General features: G+C 43.6%; 1 protein-coding gene across 5 annotated transcripts in view; it reads left to right on the plus strand.

Moving 5' to 3' along the window:
* Nucleotides 1-19,102, plus strand: part of CACNA1I (calcium voltage-gated channel subunit alpha1 I) — a 165,266-nt gene that overhangs the window by 84,704 nt on the left and 61,460 nt on the right. For all 5 annotated transcript variants that reach the window (XM_048301758.1, XM_048301759.1, XM_048301756.1 and 2 more), the window contains one exon: nt 13,218-13,315. In XM_048301758.1, the coding sequence (XP_048157715.1) occupies nt 13,218-13,315 (98 nt within the window). The remainder of the gene's footprint in view (nt 1-13,217; nt 13,316-19,102) is intronic.

The following is a 19,102-nucleotide window of genomic DNA, read 5'->3' on the forward strand; positions in this document are numbered from 1 at the left end:
AGACGTTTCAAGCAGACTGTGCTCGTCACACCAGCTGTCCTGGTGGGAGTCCCTCTTCCCTTCCATTTGTGATTAGGTCTTGTCTGTCGTCATTTGTTTCCCACAGAGATGGGTGCGTTTGGAGAGCTTGAACTGAGGCAACTTCAGAGGGCAGCTTCCTCAAGTTGAGAGCCTATGATGGTTTGAAAGTTGAGATAATGAGAAAGCTAATCAAATTGGAAATGTCAGCCAGAGTCTATATGTGTGTGAATTTAGGGGAAGACTCACTTGTTTCTGGGCTCATACTCATCAACTTTTTAAGCCAGGCAGTTCTCTAGCAATAAAAGAGGGAAAAATTTTCCCTGCTCGCTCTAGTCTGTGAGACAGTTGCATTCCCATGTGGTTGGAGATGATGCCACTGTCCCTCTAGGAAGGGGGATATCATCCCTTTATATGTCTGATCTGAAAGTCCCCCTGACCTTGGGGGCATGAATTCCATGGACCAAGTGGTTGTTCTGCCCCTCATGATCCAAGTGTTGTAAGAAACAATCTGTGGTGGGAATTCTGTCTGTCTTTGCCCTCTTCTGTGGCATCCCTGGGACATGGTAAATTAAGGGGCAGAGGACTTCACTATTTGTCTGGGGGGGTGATTGTGATTACAGGTGTGTCCCCAAAATATGCCCAAAATCTTTTCTTACCTACTTGTTGCTTGAAGTCCATTGGCTGAGGAGAGGGTGGTCTATCTTTCAGAGAGTGCTGTCTTTACCTCTCTCCATTATCACAGTGGAGTTTGCCATGTAGGTCTCAAACTGTGGTCAAATCCCATCTTGACCTTACCTTTGGTGTCAGGAATGGCATTTTGGATATTTTGGCTTTTTGAGTTTTTCTTTTGGTGTTCTTAAACAGCTTTTAAAAGTGGTGGACTTCAGAACAAGACACAGTACTCTGTCAGTGCTTCAGTCTGCTTCAGTGCCTTTGGTTGTAATATTGCCTCTCTATTCCTGCCTGAAATTTCCTGTTTCTTATAGCCAAGTATTGCAGTTGCCTATCCATTCAATCACAGCACCTCGCTATCAATTAATTCAGCTGCTTTCTTCATTGCCTCCAAGCTTGATTGCTTGGGTTTTTTTTTCCTGTCTCCTCTTCTGAAGAGAGAAAACCCCCTCCTATTAGTAGGAACAGTAAACTTTGTTCACAGATGTATGTTGGTTCCATTTTTTCACGCTGGAATACATATTACTTGCATTTCCAGAGCAGTTCATGCTGTTCTGTCCCTGACTTGTCATCTTCATTTCTTTTCTGTTCTCCCAAAAATATGCCTCAACTGTAAAATCCATTGGTGACTTTTTTTAGTTTTCTGTCAGGTTGTGATAAATAAATAAAGAACAGAGTGGCAAGAATTGTGCATTACAGAAGTACATCTGCTTACAAATGAATCCCCATTTAGTGTTGCATGTGAGGTTTATTACTTAGACAGTTTTTCTCTAGCTAATGTATGTCATGACGATTACATATCATTCCAGCCATATCAACCTAATTACTTGTGTGAACCAGACTCGTAATCTCATAAGAAATTACGGCACATTAGTTTGATGATGTCTATTTTTCCTTAAACTTGTATTGGGTATGGCTAATTTTGTTATCCACTTTTAATCCATAATCTATTCAAGATGCATATTGAAAATTTCATTACTGTACTGTCACCAGCATCAGTCCAGTCATTGAGATCACTGTGTACTGGCATAACATCAGAATTCCTTTGACCCTTGGATGCTTTCCCAGTTTTCTGAGTGCAATCAAAAATTATCAGTACTGGTCCAGATCTTTTCTGGCCGTCTCTTTTAAAACTCTTGCATACAAATTGTCCAGGCTTGCTTATCTTAGAAAATCCCTATTTAGGCACAGCCTAAAATACTTGATCACAGCTGGAGCTGAAATTAGCTCATTATGATCAATGGTGCACATACATCATCTGACCTTCCCCAGAGGACTTTTAACTGATGTTTTCTGCCTTTTTTACACTTAGTGACAATTCTGTTATCTTGTTCCAAAACTTATGCCATTTTATGCGCTCATTCAGTTCTCTTACAAATTTTCTACAAGTCCATCTCCTAATTTATATTCATTGGTATCACCTTCCCCTCTCCTGCTATTCCGTTGCTGCTTTTGCTTTCACTTATGTTGTACTATCTTTTTAGCCTGTTCACCTCTCTTGTCTCTACTGAAGCTTCTTGGACACCTGATAAATATTCCTAAACACCACTTGACTGTACTCCACAGCTCATTAGTTGAAGTCTAGCTAGTCTGACACATGGAGCTATTTAAAAGATGTATAGATGTGACTGGTGTTTACGGACAGGGTTTAGTGGTGGACTTGGCTGGGTTGAGTTGGACTCAATGATCTTAAAGGTGTTTTCCAATCTAAATGATTTTATGATTCTGTGGCTGTTTCTGTATGGTTTCAAATTCATGAATGTGGCCTCACTAATCCACCAAACGTCTCTGGTACTGTTGATGACCTTGCATGATTTGGACATAACACATGTAATCAAGTTCTATAATTTTTTTTTTTTTTTTAATAACTTAATAGACAATCTCTCTCTGTCTTCCGTTCTTGAATACAATTTTCTGTGATTTGTAAGGCTGGGAACTTGCAAGGAGATTTCGGTACCTCCAATGCATTGCTCAAATTTAATTCTTAGAGATGGATGGGGAGAGTGCTTTTATCAAGAGAGCTAGTCAGCCTCTCTTCTGGTGTGATCTGGACATACCTAATTACATTCACAGGATCATAGATAATCAGGGTTGGAAAGGGCCTTGTGGAGTCTCCACTCCAGTCTTGTTCAAAGGAGGGTCAACAGCAAACTCAAGTTAGAGTTGTCCAGACAAGTCTTGATAACCATCACAGATGGAGATGGCACCACCTCTCACCATCCCACCCTCACTGCTGATATATCTCTGTAACTAGTCTGAACCTCCCTTTCCTCTTCGGATTTATGTTTGTTGTGTCTTGTTCTCCTGCCCTGTGGCACTGTGAAGATTCTGGCTCAATCTCCTCGCTGACTGCCTTGTAGCTACCAAGGACCTACTGGTAGGTCCCACCAAAATCATCTCCTCTCCAAGCTGAACAAGCCCTCATCCTTCAGCCTCTCCTTACAGGACAAATGCACCAACCCTGAGCACCTTGGTGACCCTCCCCTGAACTTGGCTTCAATTTATCAACACCTTTTACTGGAGGGCCAAAACTGAATGTGCTATGTTAGATATGGTCTACCAAGTGCAAAGTAAGGGGCATAACCCCTGCCTCATCTACCTGCTGCAATATGGCTGGTGCAGCTTGGTATGTCACTGTCCTTCCCTGCGTGGACTGTGTGTCACCTGTGTCCCAGGACTGGCAGCTCCTTTTCAGCAGCACCACTATCCATCAGTCCAGCCCAAATGCATCACCTTGCATTCATCTGTTGAATTTCATGAGGCTCCTGTCAGCCCATTTCTCTAGCCAGGAGGAATTCTCTACATGGCAGAAAATTAATCTGTAAGTATTTTGTCGCTGATTCTGTAGTAGAAAATGCCATTCTTGACAGAGTGTGTTACTCCCCCTCTCTTTCTGTCCACTTGAGCCTCCCTACTAGGTTAAAATCCTGGATTTTAATATTCCTTTCATGCAGATTTTCCCACCAGGCCTTCCTAATGCCATTTAGGCATTGTGCTCATAAAATGAACAATTCTTATTCTCTTTATTACTCAGGCCCCTAGCACTGGTGTATAGGCGACACTATTTTTCTCCTCTTTACATCTTTTAGTGCCTTGATTAGTTTTGTTCTTGACATGGAGGTTCTGTAAGAATTAACTCTTTTCCTAGTTTTATCACTTTCCCCTTTGGTCTTTCATTTAGCAATCTTCTGACTGGTCTTTCTCTCAGTTCTCTAAAACCTAATTTTTCTTGTGATGAAATGCTGGTTAATATTTCTGGGCAGGATTAGCCCAGTGCTCTGCAAGTCTCATGCTCTCTGTGGCTGGCCAAGCCAGCACTTTGTTACCAAACTCCTCTGTCACCTTTTTGCCTGTTGGCTAGAATGTGCGACTAAGGACTTCAGCTGAATATTTATTGTCCAACTTCTTCAGAAAGAGACATAAATCCAAGTCTATAATATGTGGTATATCTATCATGGTAAGAAAAACAATTAGTTTCAAAACACATCAGCATGGATAAATACTGTCCTTGTAGTCTGAACGCTTTCCTAAATTTGCTTTTTAGTTTCACCTATAGTATGGCAGCACGGCTCTCCTGGTATCTCCATTTCTCGTCCAAAGCATCCTTTCCTTTTTGAGTAGTTATGCAGCCTTTGGAGAAGGTTTTGTACAGCTGAAGATCTCTTCTCAGGCAAGCCTGATAGCCCCCTAGGCTGAGCAGAACACTTCTTCTCACTCCCCGTGCCTTTTGGCTAGTTGCTTCTTCAGGAGTGCTTTATGCAGCTTCCACACCAGGAGTCTGGAAAGTATTCTATTAACTGAGATATTACTTTTACATTCTCTTTCTGATAGTTATTTGCTGTCCTTGAGTTCTGTTCCCCATAATTCCTTAGATATGGCATCCTTTCCATAAACTTGCAGTGATGATGCTTCCCAAATTCATCCATCCAAGCTCTTTTCAAACGTGTGCAGCATCACTGTGAACACCAACTTTCTCCTTACATGGAAAGCACTTACAGCCCCAAGTTCATCCCTCTAAATTTCAGCCTAGGAAAGGCAACTGGCAGCTCTCTGAAGGATGTGAGGTACCAGCCCCCCATCCTCAAATGCCCACCTGTTTCCAGGAAACAAATCCATCACTGCATGGTGCCCTTCCACACTGGGAAGATGCCTCTTAGCCTGAAAAACACCAACTGGCCTTAATCTCACAAGATGGGGAAGTGTGTTGCCAATCTTCTGCTTTTTCTTTGCTTTTAATTAACTACAGTCGTTCAGGGACCTGGCCAGAATTTGCATAGTTATGACTTTAAAATCTCAGATCATTAAATACTTATTAGCAGCAGAGTAAACAGCAGAATGCTCAGAAAATCCTAGTTAGCTAATGTTCGATGCCAAATAGAAGTTTCTATAAAATTATGGCAAGTTAAAGAAAACTGTAATAAATATAGCAATTAGGTGTTTCGAGTAGTGATCAGAAAAAGATGGAAAACAGCAAGCAGCAGGCTAAATAGCATCTTAACCAAAGGTAGAAATAGCAGCAGCACAGCCCTCCCCTCGAACATGCACTCGCTTTTTCCTCCTTAATGATACTAATTATTTCATTTGCTTTCTCCCAGTAAAACTATCCCTAGATGTGCAACATATTGAAATGAAAGCAGTCATCAAAACGAAATGAATCACACCAGAGAAGAATGAAAACAAGGAGGCAGCGCTACCCTGCCTGCATAATGTGTAGTTCTCAATTATTGCCTCTGCTTTTTTGCCTTCCTGAAAGCTAATTCCTTACCATGTGAATGTTAGGTTTATTTAAAAAAAAAAAAAAAACAAACACAAACCCCCCCAAAATAAGTAAAACCAGCAGGCTCACAGGACCAAAATGCAGACATTCTTTTTTATTTTTCTTCTTTATTTTTTTCCCTAAGCAGTGAAATACAGAGCTCAGAGCCTGTGTTCTGACTCTTGGTTTTTAAATGAGGCCCCATCACTCGTATTCAGTCATCTGAGCTTGGCGAGTCCTTCTGGCTTTCTTATCACAGTGTGAAAACCTGCTTATGTCTTTTTGTATCATGTCTCTGAAACTATTAAGGAACTCTGACATTTTCTCTTAGTACACAGTTTGGAAAGAAATCTGAGTGTTCCAGGGTGTGAAATAATCACATTCTAGGCAGCAAGGGACCAGTCTTACAGGCTCTGGAAGCTTTCAGCAGCTTTTGCTTGCACAGCAATATAAAAAAAAAGTAAAAAAAAAATTTGTACTGGAGGGGGGAGAGTTGCAGGTTATTTTTTTAAGAATATAAAGCATCACAGTTCAGGAGCTGACTGTGTAATTAGTAATTGATCTATTGCTCCCTGAGGAAATGTCTTTTTACTAACAGAATTATAGACTCTTTATTATTATATTTTATAAATGAGGAAAAAAGAGTGTAATTTTTGCATTTCTTGTTTTACCAGCAAGGCTTTTTTTTTTTTTTTTTACTTCTATCTTTCAGCTTTCATGTCAGCAGAGAGTTTTCTTTTTGCAGCATAATGAGCTCTAAATTTAAAAGAGATAAGCAGGACTACTTAGCTTAGTACACCGTGGTTTGCAGAGCAATTTGGAGGCCTAATGTGTTATTCCATTTTTTCTGTGGTAGATGTTGAAAGGATTTTGGATCATCTGTTTAGGGTGTGTTTTTAAGCCTGGCCCCAGAGGCACCAAACGGTACAAAAGGGGTGCAAATGCACAGTTTGCTCTTCAGGTACTTACATCTGTATCTATCTATCTATTCATCTATCTCAAGTGAGCTGGTAGGAGGGTCAGTGCTGGAATCTGCCTGGCAGCCCTGTGCCTCCTGCAACACAATGTCCATATAGCAAAAGATCAGGTCCAGATAATGAAAGAGTCTTTAACTTTCACTGTAGCCCACCGGACCTTTGGGGAAAATAAGGATATGGCTCCAGCTGTAGGGCAAAATGGTGGGCATGGGGCAGAAATCTTAAAAAAATAGGTCCTGGCTGGGAGCCCTGCTGGGCTGGCAAGTAGCCTGTCTGCATCTGCTGGTACTTGTGCATCCTGTGGCTGCAGGCTCTGAGTGGCAGCAGTAGTCCTCCTCTCTTGCCCAGTGTCTGATCAGGCCTCATCAAAATCTCCTGGCTCTGCTTCTAGTATGTCCAGATGGATTTACAAGAGATTGGATTCATCTTCCAGCTCTCCTTGTGTACAAGCTCAGGCATGTCCAGCCTTAGCAAGGGATGACAGGAGGTGTCTTGAATGCCACATGTGCCCCATACTCTAGACTTTCATCTGTGTGCTCTTTTTCCTGCCTGTGTGCTCTTCCTTCTGCCTCATTGCTGTTACTCCAGTGCTGCTGGTCCCCACTATCCAGGCAGTTGTGGACCCCAGGAAGTGGATTTTATTGCCTGCCTTCCCTTTCCACAGCACAGATTTGGCTGATGGAATCTCTGGTGTATATGACTGAAGTGAAAGAATTTAGGGATAAATCAGTCTCCCACCACCCCACAAACTTCAGGTGGAAGATTTGAGCTGTGGGATGGCTTATATACAAGAGGCTAGACATTTTGGTAAATGGAGAGATGTTGGAGCTCCAACTTTTGGCATAGATATCTGAATAAAATTTCAGTCAGGGAAAACTGACAGTCTTATATTTTCCCTATGGACTCCTATGTTCTGGATCTTCAAAGTGGTAGAAAATCCAGTTTGTAAAATGTGATTGCCAAATCAAGGAGCCAAGGACAGAAAGGCATATTCTTGTACGCAGAAGACATTGATTAAATCCCATCTAGCCACAGTACAGGACACACCCTGAGCCCTGACATAGCTGAGAAACTGAAGCTCTGAAGGAATTCAGAGCAGAGACCAATCAAAGTCTTCTGCCCTGGTCACATCAGGTGCTCATAGATGTAGGGATCAAATGGCAGTCCACAGGCAGGAAAAGCTTCACTTCCCACCGAGACCCATAGCAAGTCTGAAATTACAGCTAGAAAGTCACAGCCATGATGTTTTTGCCTTCAGTGCCAAATGTAAATTTATTTGACAAAAAATATTAATTGATTAGACTGCAGTTAATTAGATTTCAATTGAAAATTCTATCAGAGAAAGGGAATTAGGCAGCTTTTGAATTTGACAAAAACATATTGGCTTTGTGTCATAAGAAAAATACTGCCTCAGTATTTTTCACGGATGATTTCAGAATAGGTTTTAAATACCATTTCTTGGCTGCTAATTTTCAGCAAATAGAAGTTCAGAAGCCAAGATTAGGAAAGTTAATAAGTATTTAATAAAGGTATAAGGAGATGTAAATATGAAGAGGTAAATGGTAATGTTTGAACTGTTTTAATAATGGATTTCATTGAATGTAACTGTGAGGTAGCAGCTAGCCAGGCATTGCATAAGTACATTATCTTGGGTCACACGTGCAGCAGATAAAGTCTGAATTTTCTGGACTCCTTACATGGCTTTCATTTTGCCTATTTTAGATAGTCTTATCTTTATTTCTCCTTCCCGCTGGTCAGTCTGCTCTCCTGTGCCTGGCACAGAGCCACGCTGGCCGTGCATTTCTGCTGTTGGACAACGAGCGCTGCTCTTCTCGAGTGCCAAGGCAGACCCAAGCCCACTCTTGAGCTCACAGGTGCAGAGGACAAAACAAGTGCCAAGCTGTAGCTGATGAAGCTGTTCTGGTGTTGTTGAGGCCTCACGAGCATCAAAGGTTTCCATGCCCCCTTGTCCCTGTGTACTCGCTGTCTGCTCCAGTGGTGTGACACAGGACAGAGGTACATGAGACCATGCACACTCTGGACAGGGTCAGCGTGCTAACAAATTGCTCAATTGTTCCCTGCAGTAGCTTGGTCTCATCTCTGTTTAACTCCAGGTCCTTTGTGTGTTCAGCTGAGCAGATTTAACTTAGTGGAAAAATACGAAGGAAAGTCAAGGGGCAATGGCAAAACTGGGAATTAGGAAGAAAGATTAAAATGAGAGGTGGAAATGTTGCAGGCAGGTGTGCATCAGAGGGATGTAAAGAGGCAGGGAGCAGGTGGGATGCCTCAAGATTGGGGGGCGAGGCAGAGCTCGAGTGGAGAGGTGTTCCCTGCCAGGCATCCCCCTGCTTCTGCAGGATGAACCCCATGCATGCAGCCAGTGCCGCTGTCCCATTTCCCACCCTGACAGTGTTCCCCATGTGCATCAGTCTTGAGCTGTGTCGTGTGGAGACACTGCATGTGCCAATCCCCTCTCCTTCCAGAAGAGTTTCGTGTGGAAAGTTTTGAAGAAGAAAATCTCTAGCAAGAGAAGAAGAATTACTGTAAATATTCAATTATCTTGACAGCTCAGTGCTCAAATTCCATCACAGATGAGAAGTTTGTCTGATTTAGCATAGTTTAAGCTTCTGAACCTGTCCTTCCACTCACCTACTCTCACCAGAGGCCGCAAAATACTTTAGTGGTGCTAGAAATAAGCTGCTGTTTCCCTTAGAAGAGATGCATTTAACCCTGTTCCCTCATAATAAAGGGAAAGGACTCACAGCTAGCACAGTCTTTTTTTTCTTTCCTTCCTTTCCCACATCCTAGACTTTTTCTGACTGCCCCTAGATCTTAAAGAATTTATGGTGTTTACTAACAAGACATGCTTTAAGCAGCCAAGAAAGAGAGGAGGACAAGATGAAGGGTAGTCAGGTCATGGGGGCTACCCTTGCTCATGGCACTGAGCTACTACAAGGTAAGGACAAGGAGCCTGGGAATGTCCTGGAGTTCAATAGGTGGCAACCATTTCGTGCTAGCTGCAACATTTCCTTGCTCTTGGTTTACAAACACCCAGCAAACACATGGTTCTGCAGGTTGCTGGTGGGATAAGGATCCAAAACCCACCTGCCTGAGAGTCCAAATAAGCACAGTACACCTGACCCACCACCACAAGATCTCTAGACACAGGAAATGCGAACCTCCTGACATAAACCTGCTGACAGCTTCTGACTGATCACTTTTTGGGATGAGTCCTTTTGACTCTGTCGACCTGGCATCACCTCCACGTATGGCATTAGGAAATGGGGTACAGCCCAAACCTAGAGCACGTTAAGAGTCCACGGTTCCCTGGCTGTAGGAAGCAGGGCTGGCTGGAGAATGATAATAACAAAAAGAGCTGGGCTAGCAATCCCTGAAATGCTGCAGATGCCTGGAGACTCCAGCAGAGTCATTTAGAGACCCTATTTCATTAGAGTAAGGAGGCAACATTTGGATTTGTCAGTTTTACCTACACAGAAGATGGGTGGGTTTTTGGTAATCAGTGGAGTTTCGCTGCACCTTGGTCATCTGCATGGTGTGAGCATGTTACCCTTGCACAAAGAGAAGTGTGAACATAAGCTGATGCTGAAGTGATCACTAGGAAAGAAAAGGTGAAAGTGAGAGGTCCTAATGTAAAATTACACTGGAATTGCATTGAAGTTGTTTGGATACAATCTGTGTGTCTACAATAGTCATATCTCATCCACAGGGGCTTAAGCATCCTGGATTTCTCTGTTGTTACAACCAAGACCAGGAGGCCTCAGGAAGAACTGTAGGCAGAAGAGGTCTCTTAATCGAGCTGAAGCCCTGGGCCCTCCTAGGGATGAGTTCATTTTTGTTACAAGTTGCTCTCTAAAAAATTTAGCAGTTGCCCTTTTCTAACCCATCCTTGGGAACAGCCTGCTGTTTTCCCTGGCAGTGTGATTGTCTGCTCAGCTTTTTTGTCTGGCTACACTGGAACGTAATGGCAGTAAGTCTGTGAATCTGTGGCCACTGAGGGCTGCAGGAGGCTGGCTTGCTGCTGTCTGAACCACAGAGTTGAGTTAAGGCAGCGTTTGCCTTGTGCTGAAAGGACCCACGGTCACTACTTTGAGGATTAATAATTTTCTAGTGACACTGGGACTGTACTACATAGGTGGTAAACTCATTCCAGCTAGGAGAGGGAGTGATGTGCACCTGGTTAAGGTCACTCATGTGCTGTAGCCACAAGAGAACAAAATCCAAATGGTTTGTAAACATTTTAAAACTAATTTTGCATGGTTAAGGCTAAGAAAAGATGTCACCTCTGTCCATTGATTTCATGTCAGCCCTAGCCCTGTGCTTTTCCCCTGTGCTTGGTTTCTGTGAGGGCCACAGTGTTCTTCCGGACTTCCTATTTGGCTCCTCACAGTTCAGAAAAAAACAGTACTTGAAATTAGATGTGTTTTGGGCTAACAGCTTACTTGGCATTTGACTCTGTTTCAGGTTGTTCTGCTCCTGCTCCAAAATAATATTTTTTTTTGCCTTCAGAGGCAACCCAGTGCTCTTAGGGGATGAGTGGTTTTAGGAGAGGAAAGGAAGTTCACTGGAACTTCACCAAGCTTGGAGGCCTTTATGCTTCTGTGCATATCTGCACCCCCACAGCAGACTGCAGCGTGGGGGCTCCTTCAGTCAGGAAGCTGCCCCTGTGTGCCAGGTCTCTGTGAAGAGCTGTTAGCTCATGTCCTGGGAGCAGTACAAAAATGTCTGCAGCGTGCTTTGCCCCTAACTGTAGTTCCACAGCTTCAGCAGGTCTGTCTAATTCTGGAGCAACAACACACTGGTGAGACAATCTTGCTTTATGTGGAGCAAGGTTAGTCAGTGCTTACTCAAGGCCCTTTCACTGTGTGCCTTTGCACCACACACGTATGTCCTGTAGTCATGTCCATGCATTTATGTCTCCGTGTGTTCCTCCTCCTTTCATACCTGTTTCCCAGTTTCACCTGACTGGATCCCAAGTCTTTGTCTATCACTAATTCTTTCTGTAGGCTGGTTGAATACTTCTGCTTGGTTTGGGGTCGGGGCTTTCTTTGGGGAGTGGGAATATTTTGATTATCTGCATGAAATCCCTTGTCTCTTCTTCTGCACTTGGTATATGTGGAACTGACAGCTCCGGGGAGGTAAATGAATGCCACTGCATTTCAGAGGAAGAATTATTTCATGCAATTACCCTAAAAGTGCATGAGAGAACAGACTGAAAGGAATGAGGGAGAGAAAGAAAGAGAGCATGAGAGAGGATAATCACAACACTTCGACAAGTTTACCCCACCGTGTTTGAAAATCTATCACTCTGACAAGTCCCCTTTGTGAAAGGTGTAGACAGATAACCAGGCATTAGCTCTTTGAGGTCCTCTTGAATGGAGGGTAATCAACAGAAGGATCAGTTCACTGGTCCATTTCACTCGATGCCTCTTCCTGATTATTTTTCACAGACTGGCTGTACCCCATTTCCCTCTCAGTGTCTCACTTCAGCTGTCTCATTCAATTCTCACTGATTCCTGGTCAGAGGGATTTGGGTCAACTTTAGGTTGGCTTGTGAGTCTTCCTGTATAAATTATGATGGTTTTTGTTCTGAGAAAGGGGGCAGTAACAAAAGGCTGTTCCCCCAATCCCTCCCTGTCTCCTGAGTCTTGTTAAAATGCCAAGGAACAGGGAACTTTTTGTAGTTTCATTATTCATGTCTGAGAAGAGATTCAGCAGAAGCAGTTCCTGTCCTGCCTGCTGCTGTTTCACTGGCCAATTTTGTCACTCTCTTGATCCCATCACCAGATCAGGGTTACCCGAGGGAAGCTGGTGACAACGGCCCATGTCTTCCCGGAGGCCTCGTGCATCTGTGTTCACGAAAACATGAAAGATGCTTTGAGGTCCTCAGGTGGAAATTGCTGGCCGGGATAAATTATCAGTATAATAGTTTCTTGCCATGCTTTCAAAGAGACAGGACATTTGCCATATTGGGTGAGGAGAGAATGCTGGGCTAAGGATTGCTGAGCCAGGTCACTTTTTGTCACCTGCACCTGCTGCTCTTGCAGCAAAGCCAATGCATTAATCACACCTCTTTGCACTTTGAGGTTATTTAGAGCACATGTTGTTGGGTTAGGAGAGCTAAGGTCTAGCATATGTCCTAAAATTAGGCTTTTCCCCTTTTGGTTGGTGTCAGAAAGGAGTGGTTCATAGCCATGGGGGAAGCCTTTCCACCTAGTCAAGGCAGGTAGTGCTTTAAGTAAGAGGGTTTGTTTCTGTGTAAGATAAAGCAGCTTAGCTGAAGCTGCCTCCCGGGACCATATCCTGCAGTGGGAGATGAGGGGAACACAGGGAGCACCCCCTGTGCTGCAGGTAACTCGCAACTAAACTGGCCACACAGCCCTCCTCCTGCTGGCCTCGTGTGCAGTGGCTACCCCCTGTGTGTGCCCTGGCCAGGGGTGTGTGCTCCTTGCCAGTGCATCTTCACTTGGCTCCTTCCTCTCCTGGCGCTCGCAGCAGGTACGTGTTAGCAAAGCTCCTGGCCTGTGTCCGCGAGAAATGCGCTCACCGCTCACTGAGTTTTCTGCCAGAGGAGCTGTGGGCTCTGTGCTTGTCCCATAGGGCTCATGGAGACTTCATTTTTGCTTCCAAAGGCTCAGGCTTCATCCTCATGACTTCCAGAAACTCCTCAATGAAGAAATGATAAATCTGTGGCTCAAGCCAAAATTCTGGATTCTTTTAAACTTTCTTTTTCTCTCTTTTTTCTCTCTCTCCCTCTCTCTCCCCTTCTGCAGGATGGTGGAGTACTCCCTGGATCTCCAAAACATTAACTTGTCTGCAATCCGTACTGTCCGTGTCCTGAGACCCCTGAAAGCTATCAACCGTGTGCCTAGTAAGTCGTGCTTCCCTCTCACACCTCTCAGCTCGGCTTGTGGGGAGTACCTGGTCAATAAAGCTGTGTGTGGTGGTGTTGTCCCAGCAGGGTTCAGGTACAAAGTGAATAGAGGCTTCTGTAGGGTGTGTGCAGGCTTTTTGCCATCACAGGGCCAAGAGGTGTTGTTGGATCGGCAGGAAAACAAGAGTGTCCCAGCATACCGGCCCTAGTCATCCCTTGTGCATGGCCATGTTGATGGAACTTCAAGAGTTGAAGGTGAAAATTATGCAGTAAATGAAAGTGTTTTTTCTTCCTCTTACTGAAGGACATCACAGGTTTAATGATGTCTGTAGCTTCAAAAAGGCCTGTGTGTGAGGTCTGGAGAAGGATGAGCTTTGGGAAGCAGGGAAATTAGTTTGCTCAGGCTTTTACAAGGCCTTCCAGATTCTCTCATCTGAAAAATGTTCATGCCATTACAGGTTAGGGGCATGTAGCACCGACTCATGGCTGTTTCTTCCTCCCCTTGTGCTTTGTACTCCCTCTTTTGTGCCAACAGTGCCCTCTGTGAGCTGCTGTGTGTGTATGAGCCAGGCTGAACACCACTGGGCTGGGGCTGCCAGGGCTGTGTCTGAGCCTGGATGTGTCAGCCCTGGGAAACTTTAGGCATTTCTTCTGCAAGTTTTCAGTCTTACAGAATGGCAGGAAGTCTCTTTGCTGTTCTCCATAATCTCCCTGATCAGGCTGTCTGCAGTGGCTAACACCTTGCCAGAGCTCTCCTAATCCTTCTCTCAAGCTCAGATGCTCCTTTTTCTATTCCAGACCTGAGAAAGTTTGCACAGTTGACCTCCTAGTCTGCATCGTATGTTTTTCCTTGTGCCAAAGTCATTTTCACGATATCACCTCTTTCTTGAACATGCTGTGGAGGTGAATTTCAGAGACTCTGGCTCCATTCAAAGCCCAAGAGGGATCTTGTCCCTCTTCCTGGATATACTTTTATCTTTGAGCAATAGCCCTGAAAAGAAGGTGCTGAAAGGTGTGAAGGAGAAACTGAGGCACAGTCCTGTGTGCCCAGCATGGCAGGAGGGGACCAGGCAAAAGATCCACTGGTTGGAGCACTGAGAGAACAGCCAGGAATGTAACAGGTCCATCATATGATCATAAAGACGAGGGTCAAGGGAAGCTTTTGGCTATTCCCTGTCAGCAAAAAAACTCCCCCAGTCTGTCTCCATCTCTCTGGCCCTTCTCCAGAGAGGAGAGGGCTGGGTGCCAGCCCTGGGCCTGGGGTAGAAGCTTTCTGTAAGGGGGTGGCCTGGAGGCTGTGCATGGCAGGCTCGCCCCTTCCAGGAAGATATGGGCAGCTATGTGACAGCAGCCCCATCCTTGTGTTGTGCAGCCTCTTGTCCTCCCTCCTTCATCAGTCGTGCCATGAGCTTGTGCTGAAAGACTGCTTTGAGAGCCTGAAGCCTATTATCAGTGTAGACATTACCTTGGAGGCAAATGGAAACATCCGGAATGAGATCCAATTAACCCTTACAGGTGTCTGCCATTTTAATTGCTGGACAAAGGTGGCCAGGAGGAGAGCGTGCCTGGCAGAAACTTGAGGCTTTGTATTATTCCTATTTATCTCCTGGAACAGCCAGAGCTGCCCCAGGGAGGAACAGTGTGAGCCATGTCAGAATTGACCCACCAGGGACCTGCTCCATCCATGCAGAGGCACCAGAGATACTTTCCATCTTCTTTCCTGACCTTTGCAGAGCAGATGCCATTGAATTCCCCCTGGCTGTCCCTGCCCTGACACTGCCTGTTTGCTCTTTTCATCAGTATAGAACTTCACCTGTATGAAATTGATGCTGTTTTAATTTCCACTCTGTGGTTAAATCTTTATGTATTTTTCTCGCTACATAAATCTGTGGTTATGTGCAGAGAATATTTTGGAAGAAAGACATCCTGCCATTAATTAAAACAAAAAAAAAAAAAGAAACTGGATTTCCTGGGAGAGGAAGCATTGACTTGAGGGCTGAAAACTAGCAAAGAGGCTGTAAATGAAGGCTTGTGATAAATGGGAATGAGCTGCATTAGAAGAAGGTGCCTAGTGGGGCACAACAAACATAATTAATGGGACCTTTGGCCACAAATCTTTTTTTAATGTCTTTTTAAAGTTCTTCATTACTAATCTGAAGCAACAGGAAAGTCTATTAGTGAGATGTACTGATGATACCAAGCTGGAGGTGTTGCAGGTGTAGCCAAAGAAAGTGGGAAATAGGACAGCAGGAGGTAGAGGGAAATTGAGGTCGTGGTTGTGAGTGTGAGATATCTGGTGCGAGGCAAGGAGTGGGGGGTGGTTAATCCTAAAGGCAGATTTTCAGCCATGTCCCAAAGGCTGTGATGGGACAGGGTGGCCCAGTGTTTGCCTTGGACATTTCAAAGGCTCCCACATGGACACCCAGGCAGGGACTGATTTTCCCAGAGGAGTCTGGCTGTGTGGACTGAATAATGGCAGTTTATTTTCAGGAGAGTGGACAAAAAGATTGGGAACCTGACTGATTAGAGCATGAGTGGAAGAGTGCTCAAGTGGTCTGTCAGGGTAAATTATTTCGTGCCCAAAGAACTTTACTAATCTGCCATTGTTTGAAAAGTCCACATACTTATGTGAGAAATTTCTGGAGAAGTTTGAGAGAAATTTCGTACTACATGATGCAAGGGGAAAAAAAAAGGCTATAACAGAAAATTAGGAGAGAGGAAATTCAGAAGGAATTTCTAGGGAAACAGTAGCAACATGGCAGAGGAAAAAGTTCAATAAACTTATTTTATATTCTTGGCAGGTGTGCAAGGCTGAAGTTTAAATGCCCAAATTCCCAGATTGGATGTGTCTAAATTCTGCTTACACATGCTCATTCTTAACATGCTACTGAAAGCCCTTCCTCACAGTGACACTTCTGAGGCTTTGAAACAATATCCCACAAGGAGCTGGCAAATTCTATTTGCCAGTGCTGTACTCATTATCTGTGGTAAAAAGGATGCATGTGAGAATGTAAAGTCTCTCTGAATCATGACAGAAGAAGAAAAGGACATCCAGTGTAACCAAAAGGTGGTAAATGTCCATTAAGAATGACAGTTTCTACCCAGTTTGTAGTTAGGGTGTAAAGCTCGCTGCCGCGGGAAGTGGCACTGTGCAAGTAAAGGAAGTAAAACGGGATTTTCCAAGGGATGCCCCATCCCTGGAAGTGTTCAAGTTCAGTTTGAATAGGGCTTTGGGGAACTGGACTAATGGAAGGTGTTCTTGTCCTTGGCAGGGAGGTTGAAAGTAGATGTTCTTCAGTGTCCTTTCCAAACCATTCCATGAGAGCACACATGGAGACACCTCTTGATTTCAAACCTCCTTTGGGGTTAGAGCTGATCTTCAGCTACTGGTTATCAGCAATTGATTGCATCTCTTGCAATTCTCAGCAGGATGTGCTACTGACCATTTGAGATTTCCTGTCTGAAGCACCCTGGGGTTCTGCCCTGCCTGATCATTCCTCCATTCTCATGTTATCATTGGTGTGTACTAGAGAGAACATGAGGCCACCCTGGTCTTGTAATATGTATCACACCTTCATTAACATTCCCTCTTATCTCTTGCATTCCTGACTACAAGCCCGGGAACTCTGCCTTTTGGAGTCATGTTTGAAAATGCAGCAAATGAAATATCAGAGATCTGTCTGGTCCTATTGCCATGTGATTCAATTCCATGGCAATGAGCTGGTGTGACAAGCCCTGCAAGTCACTGAAGAAGTGTGAAGAGTAAAAAAATACCCTCCAGGTCCCTGTCAGAGGTAGTTGCTTTCTGCTCTGGGCATGTCTGTGTCCCGGTCTTGGGGTGAAATTCCACATCCATCGGTTTTTATCCTCTTGTGATTGTGTGGAAGGTTGCTGGGTGAAATACTGCTTTTTGTGCTGGCTCTTTTTTTGTTGCTTCTTCTCAAGGCAAGGCACAAGGTTTGGGGGGGAGGCTGGTTTTGTTTTATTTTTTTTGCCTGCTTTTGAGCAGTGAGTCTGTGATCATTTCTGGTAATTTGAAATTCTTGCTCTTCTTTCATTAAGTTTTTTTGACGTCGAAGAAGGAAATGTTTCTTCATTTTACTCTTTCTTGGCGCATTGGCCTTATGCAAAGAAGAGCCCTTGCATTATGTTTGATGTCTTCCACTTTCTACTTACAATTTAGCAGCTGATTCATCATTGGAAGCAGATTTCTTCAGCTGAGCACACTGTATGGAAGCGAAGGAATCTGTTGCAGAGCAACTTTACGGGGTAGAAAGTGAATATATGTGCTAATACTCTGTATGTAAGTGGCAGTGATACTTATGTGGAGTTATAGGTATCAGAAAAATAACATTATATGCTTATTACTAGGTGTACAGAAAATAAAATTTCAGATTTGTGGGAAGTTCTGCTTTTTCTAGATGTGTTTTTTTCAGTCAGAACAAAAATAATCTTTTCTCATCCATTTTAATACAGCTTTATGCTGCCTAATTTTAGGTGGTTTGTTTCGTTTGATGTTTTTTCCTATACTGGGTCCTGACAAAAAAGTTTAAAAATCAGAAATCCTCAATCATGCCATTCTAGTATAAAAATCCTTTCCTCTCTTCTTGTCCTCCTTTTTTTTTTTTTTTTTGCTAAATGTTTTAATAACTATTGCATTGTTTTTATTTCAATCAAATAACTTTTTTTTTTTCCTAGTACAAGTGCTGTGTGCTAAAATCTTGGTCTAGTTCCATTTTTCTTTATTGATGATTGTAATTACAGTAACTCCATGGGTCTAAATAGACTGGACTTTTCTACTTTTCTTCTACAGATCTCAAAGATATAAACCATGGCTTGTTATTTTTAGTCTTTCTTATGCTTCACACCAGGTTAGTGGAACCCAATGAGTGTCACTAGCAGACTCAGGAATACAACTGACAACTCCTAACTTGTAGCTCTGCATTCATCTCACTAGACCAAAGCACCAATATAAAAATAATATATAAGCATCCGAGTGCTGAAATGGGAAAAGCAGATGTTTAACGTGTATATGCCTGCTTTAAGTCTGTATTCCACACCAAGCTACCTGTGCTTGGCGCTGTAACAGTGCCTAAAACAGAGTAATCTGGCTACGAACCCCGCACTTGGCATGGGGGAAAAGTGATGACATTTGCTTCTCTAAATGTGTTTTTGAAGAACTAATTCCACTGATGAGCGTGTGTGAAATGAGCTTCTGACTGAGATATATTAGGCTGCAAAACAGTCTCATTTACAGCTAGATCAGACAAAAACCAAGTGCATTTGACAGGCACAGTCCTGCCCTAGCAGTTGGAAATGCAAAGGGATTATGAAATTTCTCTTCTAAATGCCCCCCACAGGGCCTTTGCTTCAGATGCTTCAGTGTTTTTGCAAGAGGATTGTCACTTGCTTGTTCTCTTCCAACGCTGATTCCCTTTCAAAAATGTACTCTTCAAATGACTCTTTTGGAAGTACGTTTTTTCCCTCTCTCAGCTTTATTTGTGAAGCAATAGCTGAAACTCAGATAAAGTTGATTTTTCCAAATATCTAAACTTACCCAACTCACAGTTCTTTGTATGAGGTGCTCTGTAAATATTTATTATCACATCTCAGTGACAAACAAACCACACCCACAACCATGTGCAAATGTGTATACACGTAGATTTATCCACATACAGCCCGAGCAGGTTAGTAAAGGCACAGGAGGGATGTTCTCTTGTAGCACCCATACAAAAAAGTTAAGAGGTCACAAAGCCCTTTTCATTCCCTGGTCAGGCTGTGTGA

This window comes from Corvus hawaiiensis, chromosome 4, assembly GCF_020740725.1.
Source record: "Corvus hawaiiensis isolate bCorHaw1 chromosome 4, bCorHaw1.pri.cur, whole genome shotgun sequence".
NCBI classification, from domain to species: Eukaryota; Metazoa; Chordata; class Aves; order Passeriformes; family Corvidae; genus Corvus; species Corvus hawaiiensis.